Source organism: Vulpes vulpes, chromosome 12 (genome assembly GCF_048418805.1).
Source record: "Vulpes vulpes isolate BD-2025 chromosome 12, VulVul3, whole genome shotgun sequence".
In the NCBI taxonomy this organism is placed as follows: domain Eukaryota; kingdom Metazoa; phylum Chordata; class Mammalia; order Carnivora; family Canidae; genus Vulpes; species Vulpes vulpes.
The window spans coordinates 78,094,212-78,113,587 of record NC_132791.1 but is presented as its reverse complement, the minus strand read 5'-3'; the positions used below and the strand labels follow the sequence as shown (position 1 = coordinate 78,113,587).

The 19,376-nt window shown below is 35.4% G+C and overlaps 1 protein-coding gene across 7 annotated transcripts in view; it reads right to left on the bottom strand.

Moving 5' to 3' along the window:
* The window catches only part of LOC112920491 (cytidine monophosphate-N-acetylneuraminic acid hydroxylase), a 152,040-nt gene that overhangs the window by 31,228 nt on the left and 101,436 nt on the right, over nucleotides 1-19,376 (bottom strand). For all 7 annotated transcript variants that reach the window (XR_011995659.1, XM_025999281.2, XM_025999285.2 and 4 more), the window contains 2 exons: nucleotides 18,329-18,466; nucleotides 15,451-15,586 (listed from right to left, as the gene is read on the bottom strand). Coding sequence is in view for 6 of the 7 variants with exons in the window: in XM_025999281.2 (XP_025855066.1) it covers nucleotides 15,451-15,586; nucleotides 18,329-18,466 (274 nt within the window). In the remaining variant the exon portion in view is untranslated. The remainder of the gene's footprint in view (nucleotides 1-15,450; nucleotides 15,587-18,328; nucleotides 18,467-19,376) is intronic.

Genomic DNA, 19,376 nt, shown 5'->3' with positions numbered 1-19,376 from the left:
AAACCAAAGAATATAATAGTTAAAGCTAATACAATTAATAAATATATTTAGCAAAGTTGCAATGTATAAGGTCAGCAAACAAAAATCAGTTGTGTTTCTATAAACCAGTAAAGAACAATCAAGAAGAGGAAATTAAGAAAACAATTCCATTTACAATAACATCCAGAAGAATACAATACCTAGGAACAAATTAACCAAAGAAGTAAAAGATTTGTACAGTGAAAACTACAAAACATCACTGAAAGAAGTTAAAGAAGAACTAAATGAAAGACCTCCCATATTCATGGACTAGAGATTTATTATTTTTAAGATCTCAATACCCCTCGAAACAATCTACAGATTCAGTGTGATTCTTATCAAAATTCTAGCAGCCTTTTTTGCAGAACTGGAATAACTGATTGGAATTGAACTGATTCTCAAATTCACATGGAAATACAGGGGGCTCTGAATAGCAAAAAAAAAAAAAAAAAAAAAAAATCTCGAAAAATAAAAACCACAGTTGGAGGACTAACACTTCCCTACAAAGCTAGAATAATCTAAACAGTGTGGACGTGATATAAAGATAGACATACTGACCAACAGAATAGAATTAAGAGTCCAGAAATGAACTCAATATATCTATGGGTAATTGATTTTTGACAAGATTAAGACTACCCATATCTTTCAGCATAGAGAGAAATGTCTCCAGTAAATGATATTGGGACAACTGGATTTCTTCATGCAAAAGGAAAAAAAAAAAAAAAGAATCCAGACCCTTACCTCACACTATACACAAAAGTTGACTCAAAATCAATTAATAACCTAAATATAAGAGCTAAAAAACATCAAGCTTTTCAAACAAAACATATGAACAAATTTCTCTGACCTTGGATTTGGCAATGTATTCTTAAATATGACACTAAAAGCATAAGAAACAAAAGAAAAATCAATAAATTTGATTTCATGAAGATGAAAAACTTTTGTACGTCAAAGGTTATTAGTAAGCGCAGACTGTAGAGAGTGGAAGAAAATATTTGCAAATCTTGATAAGGGATTAATATTTATAGTATATTTAAGCACTCCTACAGTTCAATAAAGATATCAGTTTAAAAATGAGCAAAGAACTTGAATAGATGTTCATGCAAAGAAAATATACGAACAGTTAATAAGAACATGAAAAATGATCAACATCATTCGTCATTAGGGAAATGCAAATCAAAGCCATAATGAGATATCATTTTATACTTACTATAATATAATCCAAAAAATAGGGGGAAAACCAACAAAAAATGGAAATAAGTATTAGTAAGGATGTGGAGAAATTGTAACCCTTCTACATTCCTGATGAGAAGTAAAATGTTGCAACCACTGTGGAAAACAGCTTGGTAGTTTCTTTAAATGTAGAATTATCATAGGATCCAGCAAGTCCAATCCTAGATATACGTCCCAGAAAATTGAAAACAGTGATTCAGGGGGACGCCCGGGTGACTCAGTGGTTGAGCGTCTGCCTTTGGCTCAGGGAGTGATCCTGGAGGTCAGGGATCGAATACCACATCAGGCTCCTCACGGGGAGCCTGCTTCTCCTCTTCCTATGTCTCTGCCTCTCTCTGTGTGTCTCTCATGAATAAATAAATAAAATTTAAAAAAAACAGAGACTCGGATACTTATGTACCAATGTTCATTGAACTATTATTCACAATAGTCAAAGTTGGACATAACTCAGTTGTCCAACAAAAGAATGGATAAACAAAATGTAGTATATCCACACAGTGGAATATTATTCAGCCATAAAAAATGAAATTCTGATACAACCCAGAAGAACTTTAAAGCTATTATGCAAGGTGAAATAAAAGACAAAAAGGAAAAATATTGTATGATTGTACCTATAAGAAATATCTAGAATAGACAAATTCATAGAGGCAAAAAGAAGACTAGATATTACCCTGGGTGGAGAGTGGGATAAATGGAGAATTATTGCTTAATCGGTGGAGTTTCTGAGATGAAAAAAAAGTTTTGCAAATAGATTATAGTGATAGTTGAATAACATTGTGAATATAATTAATACCACTGAACTGTACATTTAAAAATGGTTTAAAAATGGTTAATATGGCAAATTTTATTGCATAGATTTTACCAACCCCCCTCTATCACACAAATTACACTTCATCCTTAACAAGTAGGGTTTATATCAGAAATGCAAGACTGTTTTAACATATGAAAATCAATCATTAATAAACTAAAATATAATCATTTCAGTAGACACAGAGAAAGCATTAATCATTTAACATAAATATCCATTAAACTATATTTGTAAACTGAATTTTAAAGTCTATGCTTTTAAAATTTTTTCTAAGGTAGCACGTGTGCAAGATAATGTAATAAAAAAATGTATCATCATATTACAATGTTTTTAATGTAAAATGATTCTACTGACAGATGAAATATCCCCAAAGGTAAGATGCTTAAAAATATCCCATTAGAGTTAATAATTAGGATTAATGATTGCCACTAGAGAAATGTAAGAATATTTTAAAATTTTGCTCTTGATCTTCTTCCCATGTTTACTTTTCTATGGTTGCATAAGATAAATAGTTGGAGAGGGGCACCTGGGTCGCTCAGTAGTTGAGTGTCTGCCTTTGGCTCAGGTCATGATCCTGGGGTCCAACATCAGGCTCCTGCAGGGAGCGTGCTTCTCCCTCTGCCTATGTCTCTGCCTCTCTCTCTCTGTGTCTCTCACAAATAAAATATTGGGGGAAAAATATAAAATAGTTGAAGAATGGGGAACCCTGGGTGGTTCAGTGGTTTAGCGCCTACCTTCGGCCCAGGGCATGATCCTGGAGTCCCAGGATCGAGTACCAAATCGGGCTCCCTGCATGGAGCCTGCTTCTCCCTCTGCCTGTGTCTCTGCCTCTCTGTCTCTCATGAATAAATAAATAAAAGCTTTAAAAAAAATAGTTGGAGAATGTTGTTATGCTTTCCACACAGTATTAAAGTTTTGTTAATGTATTCAATACATATTAAATGCAGAAAATTTTAAAAATTAACTATATTGAGATATCCAATTCATTTTCAATTATTTTAATTTACCTTTGATTTCTTTAATCAATGTTTTAAGGTTTTCAGCATACAGACCCTGTATTTATTTTTTTAGATTTGCAAAGAAGTAATTATTTGGAGCTACTGTAAATGTTTTTTTTTTAATTTTGTAGTCCTCATGTTCATTGCCTATATAGAGAAATATGACTGACTTTTATACATTTACTTTATATCTGATGACTTTACTAAATTTACTGAGTTCTAGAATTTTCTTTTGTAAATTCTATGGGATTTTCTATGTAGACAGTCATAGTTTCTATGAATAAAGACATTGCACGACTTCCTTTCAGTCTACATCAATTTATTTAGTTTTCTTGCCTTCCTGCACTGAGTAGGAATTTCAGCATGATATAGTCATTCTTATCTTCTTATTCAGCTTAGAAGAAATTAGTCATTCTTTCTCTATCAAGTATGGTGCTAGCTGTGGATTTTTATAGATACCCTTAATGAGGTTAGGACAATTCTCTTCTGTTTCTAGTTTGCTAAGAGTTTTTGTTTTGGTTTAGTTTGGTGTTTTTTGTTTTTTTTCACAGATTTTATTTATTCATTCATGTGAGACATAGGGAGAGAGAGAGGTAGAGACACAGGCAGAGGGAGAAGCAGGCTCCATGCAGGGAGCCCAACGTAGGACTCGATCCCAGGACCCCAGGATCACGTCTTCCGCCAGGCAGATGTTCTACTTCCAAAGCCACCCTGGTTTGGTTTGGTTTTTATTTTGCCAGGAGTACATGCCTAATTTTATCAACTGCTTTTTCTGCATCAGTTAATATAATCATGTGAATTTTTTCTTTATCTGTTAATATGATGGATTAGATTGAGTTTTGAATATTGAATAAGCCTTGCATTCCTGGTATAAACCTCATCTGGTTGTATTGTTCCTTTTACATGTGTTTGATGCAATTTGCCAATATTTAGTTAGGAATTTCTGCTCTTATGTTTATGAGAAGTACTAGCGTATACTTTCTTGCACAGCCTTTGTCTGCTTTTGGTGGCAGAGTCTCATGAGTCGTAGTGTTTCTTCCTCCACTATTTCTGGAAAAGAATACATTAAATCAGTGTTATTTTTTCTTTAAATGTTTGTCATAATTTGCAAGTGAAATAATATGGGCCTGGATTTTCTTTTTTGCAAGATTTTTAACCCGCAAAAGAAACTCCTTTAATAGATATGAGGATAGGGGATCCCTGGCTCGGTGGTTTGGCGCCTGCCTTTGGCCCAGGGCGCGATCCTGGAGTCCCGGGATTGAGTCCCGCGTGGGGCTCCCGCATGAAGCCTGCTTCTCCCTTTGCCTGTGTCTCTGCCTCTCTCTCTCTCTCTCTCTATCATGAATAAATAAAAAATAAAAAAAAATCTTTAAAAAAATAGATATGAGGATGTGTGTATTTTTTGGAGTTTTGATGTTTGTGGCTTTCAAAGAATTGGGAAATTTCACCCAAGTTGTTTAATTTATGTACATAGAATCGCTTATAATATTCCTTCACTATAGTTATTTTTAACACTTATGGGATCTTCAGTGAGCTCTCTCACTCTGGATATTGGTAATTGTCTATCTTTTTTTCTTGGTCATTTTGTTTCATTGTTTTTCTCTATTGTTTTTTTCTTTTCATTTCATTGACTTCTGCTCTTGTCTTAAATGCTTCCTTCTTTCTGCTTGCTTTGGGTGTATTTTGCTCATTTTTTTTTTCTAGATTCCTAAAATGAGTACTTCTTTTTTAATATTGTACATTTATGCTATACATTTCCCTCTTAGCTCTTCTTCAGTATCCCACAAATTTCGATGTGTTTTCTTGCCTTTTTTTTTTTTTTTTTAGTTTAAAATGTTTTCCAATTTCACAGGATACTTCCTCTCTGGTCACATATTGCTTAGCAGTGCGTTTTCCAGTTTTCAAATATTCGGAGATGTTCCGGTTATCCTTCTCTTGATTTCTAGCCTAATTCAAATATAATCAGAAAACATTCTTTGTATCATTTTAATTTAAAATTTGTTAGGGTTTGTTTTAAGCCCCAGGACATGGTCTCTTTTGGTCAATGTTTGTTCTTGAAAAGAATACATATTCTGCTATTTTCAGGTGTAATTTCCTATAAATGTCATTCAGATCCAGTTTATTTATGTTCAATTTTTCTACATCCTTGCTAAATTTTCTGTGTTCTCATTCTATCAATTACCAAGAAAAGAGTGCTGACATCTCCAACTGTTATTCTGACTTTCCATTTTCTTAAAGTCCTATTAAATTTTTGTTTCATGTATTTGAGTCTGATGTTATGTACATTTAGGATTCTTATATCTTCTCGGTGAATTGACATCATAATGTGCCTCTGTATTCCTGATACTTTTTGCTCTGAAGTATACTCTATTGTTAATATAGCTACTCAAGCTTTCTTGGACTAGTGTTTGCATGGTACATATTTTTTTCCATTCTTTTACTTCTAATTTATCTATATCATTAAGTTCAACATGGACTTTATGCTTGTAGCCAGCATAGAGTGGGTCTTGTTCTTTTATCCATTCTCATAACTCTGCCTTCTAACTGGCACATTTAGACTATTTTAATTTCTTTAAGTGGTAAGTACTTTGTTATCTCTCAAAATTTTGTTGATTATGAATTCAAATGGAGTTTGGATGATGATCCTTTTGTTCCATATGCTGTTGACTGGGATTAGTCAATGCTATGTAGGTGATGACAGCAAGGCTGGTCTGGAAGGTGCAAGTGAAAGGCTTCACTCACGTTTCTGTAGAACATTTATATTTAATGTAATTATTTATGTGTACCATTTTATTATGTTTTCTGTTTATCTCTTAGCCCTCTGCCTTTCCATTCCCTTTCCTTCTTTTAAATCATTTAAATATTTTTTAGTATTCCATTTAGTTTACCTGTTGAGGGTTTTTTTTTTTTCAGTTTTAGGCAGATATAACTGGCATATAGCACTGTATAAGTTTAAGATGTACAGCATAATGACTATATATATTGCAAAATGACTAACACAATAAGTTTATTTAATATCCATTATCTCATGTAGCTACAAACAATAAAAGAAAAAGGTTTTTTTCCTTGTGATGAGAACTGTTAGGACTTATTGTCTTAGCAACTCTCAAATATACTATACAGCAGTGTTAACTATAGTCATTATGTTATATATTACATCCCCAGTACTTATAATTGGAAATTTGCACCCTTTGAACATCTTCATCAAATTCTCCAACCCTGCCCCCTGCCTCTAGTAACTACAAATCTGGTGTCTTTTTCCATGAGTTTGGTTTTGGTTGTCTTTTGTTTTTGTTTTTGTTTTTGTTTAGATTTGACATGTAAGTGAGATAATATGGTATTTGTCTTTTCCTGTCTGACTCATTTCACTTAACATAATGCCCTCAAGGTCCATCCAATGTTGTAAAAAATAGCAAGATTTCCTTCCTATTATGGCTGAATAATATTCCACTGGTATTCTATAATACCATATTTTCTTTTTCCATTCAACTATTGTTGGACATTTATGTTGGTTTGTGTTTGATTTGGGCAATTAGAGATAATGCTGCAACGAAACTGGAGGAACCTATCTTTTCAAGTTAGTGCTTTCATTTTCTTCAGATTAATACCCAGAAGTGGAATTGCTGGACCATATGGTCTATTTTTAATTTTTAAAAGAACCTCCATACTGTTTTCCATAGTCCCTGCTTGAATTTACATTCTATTAACAGCATAAGGGTTCCCTTTTCTCCATATCCTCTTCAACACTTGTTATTTCTTGTCTTTGTGGTAACAGTCATTCTAATAGGTGTGCAATATTTCATTATGATTTTGATTTGCATTTACCTGATGATTAGTGATATTAAGCACCTTTTCATGTACCTGTTGACCATCTGTAGGTCTTTGGAAAAATATCTATTCAGGTTCATTGTCCATTTTGAAATTGTTTGTTTTATGCTACTGAGTTGTAGGAGTTCTTTATATATTTTGGGTATTAACCCCTTATCAGATATATGATTTGTAAATATTTTTCTCCCATTCCAAAGGTTGCCCTTTTATTTTGTTGATGGCTTCCTTTACTGTGCAGAAGCTTTTTGGTTTGATATAGTCCCACTTGTCTGTTTTTGTTGCCTTTGTTTTGCTGTCAAATCCAAAAAATCATCTCCAAGACCCATGTCAAGGAGTTTACAAGTTTATCACCTATGTTTGCTTCTGGAAGTTTTATGGTTTCAGGTCTTACATTTAAGTCTTTAATACATTTTGAGTTAATTTTTGTGAATGGTGTAAGACACAGGTCTCATTTCATTCTTTTACATGTGAATATCCAATTTTATCAGCACCATTTAATGAAGGGACTGTCTTTTCTCCAGTGAATGTTCTTAGCTCCCTTGTCAAATATTAGTTGACCATATTTCTCGGGTCTTGATTCTATTCCACTGGTCTATGTGTCAGCTTTTAATGCTGCTACTATACTGTTTTGATTACTACAGCTTTATAATATAGCTTGAAATCAAGAAGTGTGATGCCTCTCACTTTGTTCTGCTTTCTCAGGATTCCTTTGTATATTTGGAGTCTTTTGTGATTCCATATAAATTTTAGGATTGTTTTTTCTACTTCTGAAAAAAAACACCATTGAGATCTTGATAAGGATTACACTGGGTAGTATGAAAACTTTAACAATATTAATTCTTCCAATTCAGGAATACAGATCATCTTTCCATTTGCTTGTGTCTTCAATTTCTTTCATCAATGTGTAGTATAGTGATCTTTCACCTCCTTGCCTAAATTTACTCTTAAATATTTTATTGTTTTCAATGATATTATGCTATTGATCATTTCTTTTTCAGATAATTTGCCGTTAGTGTATAAAAACCCTACTGATTCTTGTATGTTAATTTTGTATTCTGCAGCTTAACTGAATTTGTTGATCTCATTGAGTTTTTGATAATATTTCTTTCTTTGATTTTATAGTTGCTGTTCTGGGGATTACAATAACATACTTAACCTCTTAGCCTACTTAGAAATGTTTTAAACCTGCTGTAGAATGTACAAAACTTTCCACTACGCAGAGCCCATAATGCTTATAGTTGTCTTCGGTATTATACCTGCACACATTGAAAAACTCATTAGACCATGTCATAATTGTGCTCGCTTCGGCAGCACATATAATAGACCATGTCATAATTGTTGCTTTCAACTGTTTAATGTATTTTAAAGAACTTAAGAAAAATGATCTATAGTATGTGTAACAGTTATTACCATTTCTGTTGCTCTCCCTCTTTCCTGAAATTCCAGGTTTCCCTTTAGCATCATCTTCCTTTCATCTGAAGAGTTTTCTTTCTTTTTCTGCAGCAGACAGAGCATTTCTTTTAAAGTAGGTCTGCTAGTAATGAATTGTCTTAGTTTTGCTTCATTGCCAAAGGGTATTTTCATTGGGTATAGAGTCTGGGCTGACAGTTCTTTTCTTTAAAGCACCTTAAAAATGCTCTTCTACCACTTCCTGGTTTCCATGGTTTATGATTAGAAATCCGCAGTTACTTGAATTTTTCCCTATGTCTAATGCATTATTTTTCTCTGCCTGTTTCTGTTTTCCACAGATACAGACCATCTCCCTCCCTTTCTGATACAACTGAAGTCTGGAGGGCAACTCCATTCTTAACTTCCCAGGTAGGGATGCCTGTGTGGGTCCCATCAAAAACTTTTCTTCTCAAATTTATGTAATACATTAAGACATTTCCAATGTCCATTACTTGTCTGGCTCCTCTTCTCTGGTCATGCCTTAGATCATAATGTCAGACAAACCAAAGGATGTTTATCTGCATTTGGACTACAAACCTTGACATAAAACATTTTTATTTAAGCCAAATAAGAAAATACTCTGTTCGTCTTCCTTTTTTTTTTTTAAACTGAAGCTCTATAATACTTCATTATTGGCTGGCTTTAATACTTTCTACAGTGTCATGTGGCAAATATTGCTGTTGATGTTATACTGTTTATCTGAGTGACCATAACTAAGAATATGTACGCAATAGAATAACCTGCTGTTCTTATCTTCTTAAACAGGTTCTCTTAGACTTATCTTAGACATACTTTCTTTTTATATCTTTTAACATATGTCCACACTGTCCAAGACAATGAGTTACATGACAAATAGCAAGCATTACCACAGTACAACCCCTCATCCTCAGGCATTTCCATGTCATATAGTGTGACAGCTGTGGATAGCAGTAGGTTCACTTCTCCACTCGTTTCCCCACTGCCATAAGGAACACTTCATTTTTAGCTGGTAGGCATAGCGGCTGCTAAACTATTGAAATAGTTCGGTGCCGGTTGGTTAACTGGCACCTACTGGGACCTCCTGGCTCTCTCTTGCTCTCTCTCAATTTTATCAATTAGAGGATTAAAGGTTTGGGGAGCAGAGCCTTCAAGGCCTGATCCAGTACTACCTTGTGTCTGTTATGATTGCTTGATACTTCTGCCATGTTGGTTCTTAACTACACTGAATCTTAGTGCTATTTTAGTGAAACCTTTGTGCTGTGTCTACAAGAGTAGATATTGAGAAGTTTATTTTTGTAATATTAACTGACGGCCATTTAGCTGTATATCAGGGTTGAGTGTGAGACACATTTATCTACTGATAACTCCTATTTTCTTTAGAAAACTAGAGTTTAGGGATGACCTAAGGGAAGTTTCCCAGGGCGGTCAAGTGCTAGGAGTGTTGGAGAAGATCATTCCCCTGGTTCTCTATAACTGTCACTCAACAGTGACAACCCTTCCCTGGTTCACTAAGTCCTTCATTTGCTGTCTACCTCCATTAATTCAACTCAATTCCATCCCTCAGAGTTAAATGTGCATAAATAGGGCTAATAGATGAACATGTCTCCTGTGTGACTAAAGGCTCCTAAACTTCATTCCTACTTTAGACCTCCTTCTTGTGATAAAATTGCTTTTGATATACATATTTTTAAAACTATACAGGTCTGCATAAAAACATTCTTCAAATTTATATCTAGGCTTATCCAGGAATTCCAAAATATTTCTTATAAGGGCTATCCTCCTTCAAAGTAAGAATTTCTTATGAAAAAAAGTGTATCTGGAATTTTTAAGTTTAAAAATACTACTAATGTAGCTGCTTAGTAGTGTGAAGCACAGTACCATTTCAAGGACATGGACCTTGGTTATGCAGAATACAGTTAGGGACTAGAAAGATAAACAGTATCTCTCTAGACACAGTAGATACAGTACATCTCAGTTAGAAACATTTCAATTAGAGTACATCTCAATTCAGACACTAAATTTTCATCAAAAAACTTTAACAACACTTAGATTTCATAAAACTTACAGTTGAAAGAATAGATTCACTTGTTCAAGTTGTCCCAGAGATACTTTTAAGTTTTTCAATAAATGAATTGAGTACCAAAAATACATTTTCATATGGTGTTTGCATCTATGTTGATAAAACTGGTTCACCTTTCTGAGAAGAACCAGTTTGACTTTGCAGCAAAACAGATAATTTTAAAACTACATTTAAAACTAAGTACATCAGTTTTAAAACTACAAGTTTAATAAAGTCAATAACTCTTGGGTAAACTTAGTAGTAACCTTGAATTCAAAGAAGCATTGCAAAATTTGATAATCAACACCAAATGATAAAATTAACAAAGCATTCTTCAAATTTGGTTTGTAATTTTTGCATCCAGTTTATAGAATACTGCCAACTATAAATAACATCTGCAAATTGATTCATGTTAGAAAATGTTTAAAACCATTATTTTTGATTTGTATTAGAGAAAGATTCAATTTCAATATAACATTCAACCTGTATAACTAAGTTACAAACAAGTGTTTCCTTTCCATGGAGCTTTAAATTTAGTTTGTTCATAATATCAGAGAAATGTTAGTTACAATGTCACATTTTGTCTATGATTTCTGAATGTTTGGTAAGAATTCTTTTTGTTTCAGGAAGACTTTGAATTGAACTTAATCCAAATCTTCCATGACTCAACCGACAAGCATTTGCAAAGAGCCCAAGACTATCAAGCTCATTGTCTTCTGTTTTCTTTTAGCAGCTTCATTAACTGGTGATGGTTCCTAACACTTGGATATATAGTCAACATTTCAACAACTGTATCCAGAACACTTCAGCTAAAAGCTGCTTCAAAAAACTTAGCAGAAATGTGTTCAAGATGTACCATTCAATAGGAAGAAGTAATAAGGGAAATACAAACTTCTTGTTTTGAAAATTCCAATATATCTGGATATTTTTAACCTAACATAGCTGAAACACATCTACCATGATAAAAACTAAGTTTTTCATATTTAGTGGAAATTGTCCTTTATCAAATGTAGAAAATTCAAAAGTACTTACTCCACAAATTCAATTTTTCAGGTTGTGAATTGACAGTATTTTTTCATAAAATTGGAAATCCTTTGAAACTATTTGCCCAATGCCACTTACTAAACCACCATTGATTTGAAATGCCTCCACAGAATATACTAAATCCATAGACAGATATGAGTTCATTTCTGTACTTTGCATTCTGACCCATTGGCTACTTATGCAGTAGTCTCTTCAAGTTTTGATTAGAAAGACTTTAATATGTTTTATTCTCTGGTTAGAGTACTCTCCTTCTGTAGCTCTTTTTAATCAGAGGTTTGCCAAATATTCTTGGCTTTTTTCACAAATTAGTTTCAGAATCAACTTGTCTACTTCCCAAAACACATATTACATATGTTGGAATCACATAACTTTATAAATTATTATGAATGATATCATTTTGTTACTTATTTCCAATATTTCCTCATTTTTGGTTGCAACTGAAAATAAAGCTTTTTTGTAATTATAGCTCCTAAGTAGTAGTTGTTTTAATTGTTTAGAATAGTTTTTCAGTTGATTCTCTTTAATTTTCTAAATATACAATTAAAAGTAGAGCTTTTTCTGTAATTATAACTCCTAAGTAGTAATTTGTTTTAATTGTTTGGAATAGTTTTTCAGTTGATTCTCTTTAACTTTCTAGAGATACAATCATATCAGCAGCCGACAGTGATAATTTTGCCTCCTTTATCATTTTGTATGTTTACTTCATTGATGTTCTTATTGGATTATTTCAGACAAAATATTCTCAACTTAAACTGTTCCAGTGCTTCTCCATGGTTGACTCTTGCCACTCCATATACACACACATAATTATATATATATATATATATAAAATCATAGTAAGGAAATAGTCATTTGATGTTTAATTTTAGAGTACTTTTTTGTCAAAATGAGAGTTAAACTTTTTGGCATCTTTGGAGACGACATGATCTTCCTTCTTAGATTAATAAATACACTGAATTATACTAATCAATTCTCATTTAAAAACACGTTCATGTAGTGAACACCACTTGCTCTTGATATATTATTAATTTAATGCTTTGTTGTATATAGTTGATAATATTTAAATCTTCATAAGTTAAATATTCATATTAATTTAATGCATTGTTGCATATAGTTCAATAAATTTAGATCTTCATAAATATTAAATCTTCATAAAAACAGAAAAAAGCGTTTTGTGCTATTTTATTAGATTTTAGTACTAATGTTCTTTTCATTTAATAAAATAATTTAAAATATTTCTCCTTTTTTGTACAAATAATTCATTTAAAGCACAGTTTCTCAACAATGGCACTACTGGCATTTTGAGCTGGATAATTCCTTAATGTGGGAGGTATCCTGTTCCTTGTTAGATTTTCAGCAGACACCCTGTATTCTATCCACTATATGCCAATAGCACTATCTGCCTACCACTGTGATATCAGAAAATGCCTCCAGACACTGCCAAATGTCCCCCTGGAGACAAAATCTCCCTGAGAACTACTGAACTAAAACAAAAGAAAAAATTTGCTGTTTTTCAAAATTTAGTAATTGATTACATTTTTATCAATGATCTTTTATATTAAAAAAAATGATCTTTTATATTACTAGAAATGTCTTGTATTTTACAGACTATTGGGGCTTCATCACAGATCTTTCACTTTTTGCAAATATATCTTATTAGTCTTTTCCTTATAATTTTCTAACAAAATACTCATGACTGAAATAGTCTCTTTTACCATCTTTCTATCTAAAAATAGTTTCCTATTTTTATGCAATTATCCAAGTCCTTTTATAACTGGACAGTTACAGTGATTAAAAATGATTTGGGGCACTTACTTCTTATTTCAGGTGGCTAAATTTCATTAATTCTTATTTGGCAGTTGAGAGGAAACTCCTTGCCAGATTCCCTATGTATTTGCTGAAAATATGTCTCAATATAGTCCACGTTACTTTTAAAAAAAATTTATACAATACTTTCTTCTTCTCTATTGGTGCAAATTAAAATTGCTATTTAACATGAAATTTGCAATAGATCTTCTCTTCCAGTTTCTTCTTCTCCTCACTCTTACCAGCACTATACTAGTTTTCCCATCAATAGAGTCTTCATTTTAATGTAAAAATGCGCCCATATTTTTCTTAAGCTAGAAAAATAATTTAACTATATTGTAATGTAATAAGTATTTCAACCTAATTTCCAAGTACAATTAAGACAAGTATCACTGTGAAATGAGCAATCTACATAAAATATTCAATGGAACACATCACAACTATTGTATCAGTGCATGGAAAAAATAATTTTTTTCCAACTGAATCAACCCAGTGACACCAATTTCAGTAACCCTCCATTGCATTAGCCACTTTTCAAGTGCTTGTTAGTCACATGTGGCTGGCAGTTACCATATTGGACAACTCAGCCCTAGCAGGTCTAGCTGTTAGGAGTAAGCCGGACAGTTAGGGAGACAGGGTCAGAGTCCACAACAAAGAAATACGGAATCAGGACAGCTAAAATCAAATAGCATTGACCTCCTGTTCTGCATATTCGACAGGACTGCACTGACATTCTGTTTTGCAGCCTTTGCAGAAATGACTTCTGCAAAACAACCTAAAATAAGACAATTAACCATAAAAGCATTCATAAATATCATGGGCTAAAGGGCAGTTAAGACCTATGCCCCCAGATGTCAGTTCAAAAAAAAAAAAAGGACCATCAGCAAGTGGACATTGACCTATTTAGACAGAGATGTGACCAAAGCCCCGATTAGCATGACTCATACTCCAATTGCTTAAGAAAGTTCTGCAAAAGACCCCATAAAAACCCCTAAACAACCCCTAAACTTAGAAACTCTAGGGGCAACCCACTTGCCCCCCCCCCCCCGAGAGCTTTATACTCTTGTTCAATAAACTATGCTTTGCTGCTCACCATTCTTGGTCTGGTCTACCTCTTCATTCTTCAAAGTGGTGCGACCAAGAACCCAGGCGCTACAGGGACACAAAATCCTGTAGCATAATCAATATCTCAAAGGACACTAATGATCTTGCAAATGTTTAGTTCAGCTTTAGTAGTTCATAGGAAATTTTGGATGTTTTCCTTTTTTACAGATCAAAGGGTCTGTATTTTGAGAGAAAAGAGAAAGCACTTCCCCAGCTTGGGCACTTGGCAGTAGTAAAGTCCCCAAGAAGACAACCCAATCTAAAGATAGTAGTTAAGATGCACTAAAACAATGTTCCTTAAATTTGGGATTCCCCTGAGATAGATATTCCTGTTTGAGGAAGAGTTTATTCAAACTTAGCTGCTACCTCTTTAAATGAAAATGTGGTATCAAAAAGACTACAAAAAGTGAATTCTGTGTAAAACCTAGTGTTGAAACGGATGATTGTCCTTCATGTCAGCATAAAGTGAAAACCCAACATTTAAGAAACCTTCTCAAAGAAAACTCAGGGGCCTTCAAAAACAGGCTCAAAGAACAGGACCAAAGTTTTATTGTTGCAAGAGAAATCACTTCAGATACTCTAGGATGAGAAAGTAACTTCACTGTGATAAGGATACAATGGAAGTTAGTTACCACCTTCATCACCTCAATGTGATAATGATACCCCAGGATGTAGCCTAGGGTAGAGAAGAGAGCTTTGGGCACCAGGCACAGCCAGAACTCACTTCTCAACTCATGTTTCTGACAGGGCAACTGTGCAAGTCCCTATGCCTCTCTGAGTTGGATTCCCCAATGCAAAAAAGGTATAGTAATACCTACCACATGGTGTCAGTGGAAGAGAATTCAGATGGCTTGGTTAAAAGCCCCACTTTAGTTCCTGGCATATACAGTACCCGAAGCAGTTGTCTTTATCCCACCCAGGATCCTTTCAGAGAAAAATCTATCTGAATGAATTCTACCTTCCAGGCTGGCTTTTATTCAAGCTCCGTGCTCTTAGCCAGCCTGTTATACAAGTTTCAGACTTCTGATCACTCGTTCTCATTTCATATCGATTCACAGCTAAACAACACATTCCATCATATAATACTTATGCATAAAAACGTGTTACCAACTGTCCAGCCATACTTGTCTGATGGATGGGATTCCACAAAATACCCAGCAAAGGGACAATAGATTCGAGGTTGTAGGTCCTTCACCAGCCGGGCTTTGTAGTTCAAGAGCTTCTTCCTTTCTGTCTTAATGAACTCGGCTTTCCATTCCTCTGGAATGACAGGGTTTGGGTTAGAGTCTCCTCAGTTCAGAAATCACAGAAAAACAGCAGTTCTGGTAAACTGAAACTCTTAAAATGGATAGACTAAAACAGGAACAGAGCAAAGCTCTGTGTCAATGAGTGCAAAGTGCCCCTGCCTCCAGCTTTACTTTGCAAATTTCAATGAATTTCTAGGAAAATGTTACCCAACCAGCCAAAGACGCTGAAATCGCCACTCGTTTTTGGCAGTTCATCAGGACCCTAGCTGAATATAGAGGGCGGCGTGCATGGCTGTAGCTTGTGTGCGTGTGCATTTTAAGGGTGCTTTCATTTTTATAATTGTTAACCCTTTTCTAACACGGACATGACTTGATTGTTTTGGTGGATTTAAAAAGTAAGTGTGTCGCTCATACTCTGGCAGTGCACCGTGTCCAGCAGCATGAAGGCTGTAGTCCCTTGGGACCTAAGATCACAATGCAGCTCTGAGCCATTATTCCTAGCTCACAGGTGTTCACCTGCTCATTCGTCCATTCAATCAATACTTACTGAGTACCTACTATGTGCCAGACATAGTTCTTGGCACTGAGAATACAGTGGTGAACCAACACAGCGGGTTCTTCCTCCTGTGGAGCATTTATTCTAGTGAGAGGAGCAAACAATGAACAAGGCAAGACAAAAGGTCATTTCAAAGAGTGATGAGCTAGGAAGCAAGTAAACCAGGGCAATGGGCAGAGGGGCTGGGGTGCAGAGGGGTAGAGGGTTATCATCAGACAGGGCAGTTAGGCAAGGTGACATCTGAGTCATAAGACACAGACACACACCCAGAAGAGAAGGTGCCCACCACGGGAGCGAAGGCAACAAAAGTCCAAGTGGTAGAAACAGCAAATACAAAGGCCCATGGCAGGAAAGCACGTGGTGTACTGGGTGTGAGGAACAAAAGGCAGGCCAGTGCCGATTGACAGATAGCAAGCAATCAGAGATAGGCAGCAAAGGAAGCCAAGGAATTAGGCAAGGCCCAGGCCACATAGCACACCATGTCAGGGAGCTGTTCCTGTTGTTATTGCTATGAAAATCTGATAAACACAGACAAAGATACAGAAAAGCATGTTACTCATAACTTAGATTTATTAACATTCTGGTATAATCCAGATTTTCTTTTTTAATGAGTGCATGTATTCACTCACATACACAGGCACATACTCACATAGGAACACGATTATTCTAACTAGCCTTTCAGAGGTATATTTTGCCTCCCCAGTTAACTCCCTGAGGACAGGCATCTTCTTCTCTCTCAGTTGGTTATGCACCCTGGCAGGCAATGAATAGAGACCTATAGAGGAGAGGAAGGAACCAGACAGAAGCTTTCCTCACGCTGCAAGTAACATTTCTGCCCCATTGTTACAGATCATGTACCAAACATATAATTTACTAAGTGGCCATGGACTGAGCCCTTAGAGTTCTAGTATTGAGGATACCATTTACACACTTTCTCCCATCCCAACCCAGCACCACCCTTAGACTCAGAGCAGAAGAGCCCCTGCCTTGGACCCCACTGGTTTTCCCCCTAGACTTGAGATATAATTGACATCTAACATTTATGTAAGTTTAAGGTATGCAATGTGATGATGTGATACACGTATGTATTACAAAATCACGACCACATTAAGGTTAGTTACCACCTCCATCACTTCACACAATTACCATTTTGTGTATTTGGTGGAAACATTTGAGATCTATTCTCAATAGATACAACTTTCAGGTGTATAAAACAATATCAGTGGGGTGCCTGGGTGGTTCAGTCAGTTAAGCAAATGATTCTTGGTTTCAGCTCAAGTCATGACCTCAGGGTCATGAGATCGAGCCCCACATCAGGCTCCCTGCTTAATGCAGAGTTTGCTTGGGACTCTCTCCCTCTCCCTCTGCCCCTCCCCCCTGCTCTCTCTCTCACTTGCATTCTCTAAAATAAATAAATAAATCCTTAAAAAAAAGAAAACAATATCATTAACTATAGTGGTTACTGTGCTGCACATTACACCCTCAGAATCCACTCATCTTATAACTAGAAGTTTGTACTCTCTGATGAACAGCTCCCCCATTTCCCCTACTCCCTAGCCCCCAGTAACATTACCTTTAGTGGCTGCACTCTTCCCTTATATGAGTGTTTCATAGGGCCTAGGGGAAGTGCCCATGTCAAGCTGCACACACCCTGTTCCGAACCACCTTCCAAGAGCATTTAAGCCTGGATTAACAACACTGGACCTTTTCTGTTCTGCTCTACGGTCTATACACCATAAATCAAACTGATCCAGATGATTATTTTTCTTTACTATTCTTGAGATGCACTCTAATTTCCTCAGTGTTCATGTTCCGGCATCACATTTTGAGGTGGAAACTTTAGTTTGTATATCTGTGGTCTGCAAGTCTAGTTTCTTTTTTTTTTTTTTAAGATTTTATTTATTTACTCATGAGAGACACAGAGAGAGAGAGGCAGAGACACAGGTAGAGGGAGAAGCAGGCTCCATGCAGGGAGCCCGATGTGGGACTCAATCCCAGGACTCTAGGATCAAGCCCTGGGCCGGAGGCAGGCACTAAACCACTATGCCACTCAGGTGTCCCTGCAAGTCTAGTTTCCTAGTAAGATTGTAAACTTCTTGTGGGAAAGGACCATGCCTTAATTATCTTTGTATTTATTCTCACAGCATTTAGCAAAGTTCCATGCCTGCTCCTTGGCATCACTCTGATATAAAATATTACCAGTAAATTTTCCACCACTGAAAGTCATTGGAAAGCCTGATGCTCCTCCAGCAAAATCACTCATCATTAGAGCAACCTTCTCAGGCAACCTTCCCCCATTGGGTCTGGTGCAGTCCACTGTATTAAGTATCTTATGACCTATGGAAAAATAAAGTGGCATGAGTATTCAAGGTGAAACCTTGGACACCATACAGTTTGAATTCCCAAGCCAACAAAGTCTTCCAAGTCTACAGTCTGACTAGTTTGATTAGAGAAGCATCACTTATGTCCAAGGAAAAAGATGAGTAATATTTGAAAACCTAAAATCTTCAATAGTATTTTTTGATTTTCAAGTGAATAGATTCATCCTATTTGATTTGATAGGTTCTGGATGTTCCGTGAGGACAATTAGCTTGATCTCACTCTATTATCACAGATAGATTACTCTCCTCAGTCAGCTATTTCTAGATGTTGAGCCCAAAGAATGCAGGAGAACAGTGACTGGATCAATAGGAATCTCTCGACCTTCCACAAATTCCATTCAATGATTGTTGGTGCAGTAAAGCCATCTTCCCACGTGAAAGGCAGAAGCCCATGCCCATGATTATATTACATGATAATATTTCAACACAAAAGTAAGACATTTGTCAGAATGGCTAAAATAAAAAACACAAGAGGGGTGCCTGGCTGGCTCAGTTGGAATAGCATGTAACTCTTGATCTCAGGGTTGTGAGTTCGAGCCCCATGCTGGATGTAGAGATTACTAAAAAAATAAATAAATAAATAACCTTAAAAAAAAAGAGTCTGTTCCTAAAAAAATAAAAATAAAAAGCAAACAAGAAACATCAAGTGTTGACAAGGATATGGAGAAAGGGGAACCCTCTTGCACTGTTGGTGGGAATGCAAACTCATGCAGCCACTGTGGAAAACAGTATGGAGGTTCCTCAAGAAGTTAAAAGTAGAACTATCAATAGCACTACTGGGTATCTTCTCCTAAAATATAAAAACAGTAATTCAAAGAGCTACATGTACTCTGATGTTTATAGCAGCATTACCTGCAATACACAGA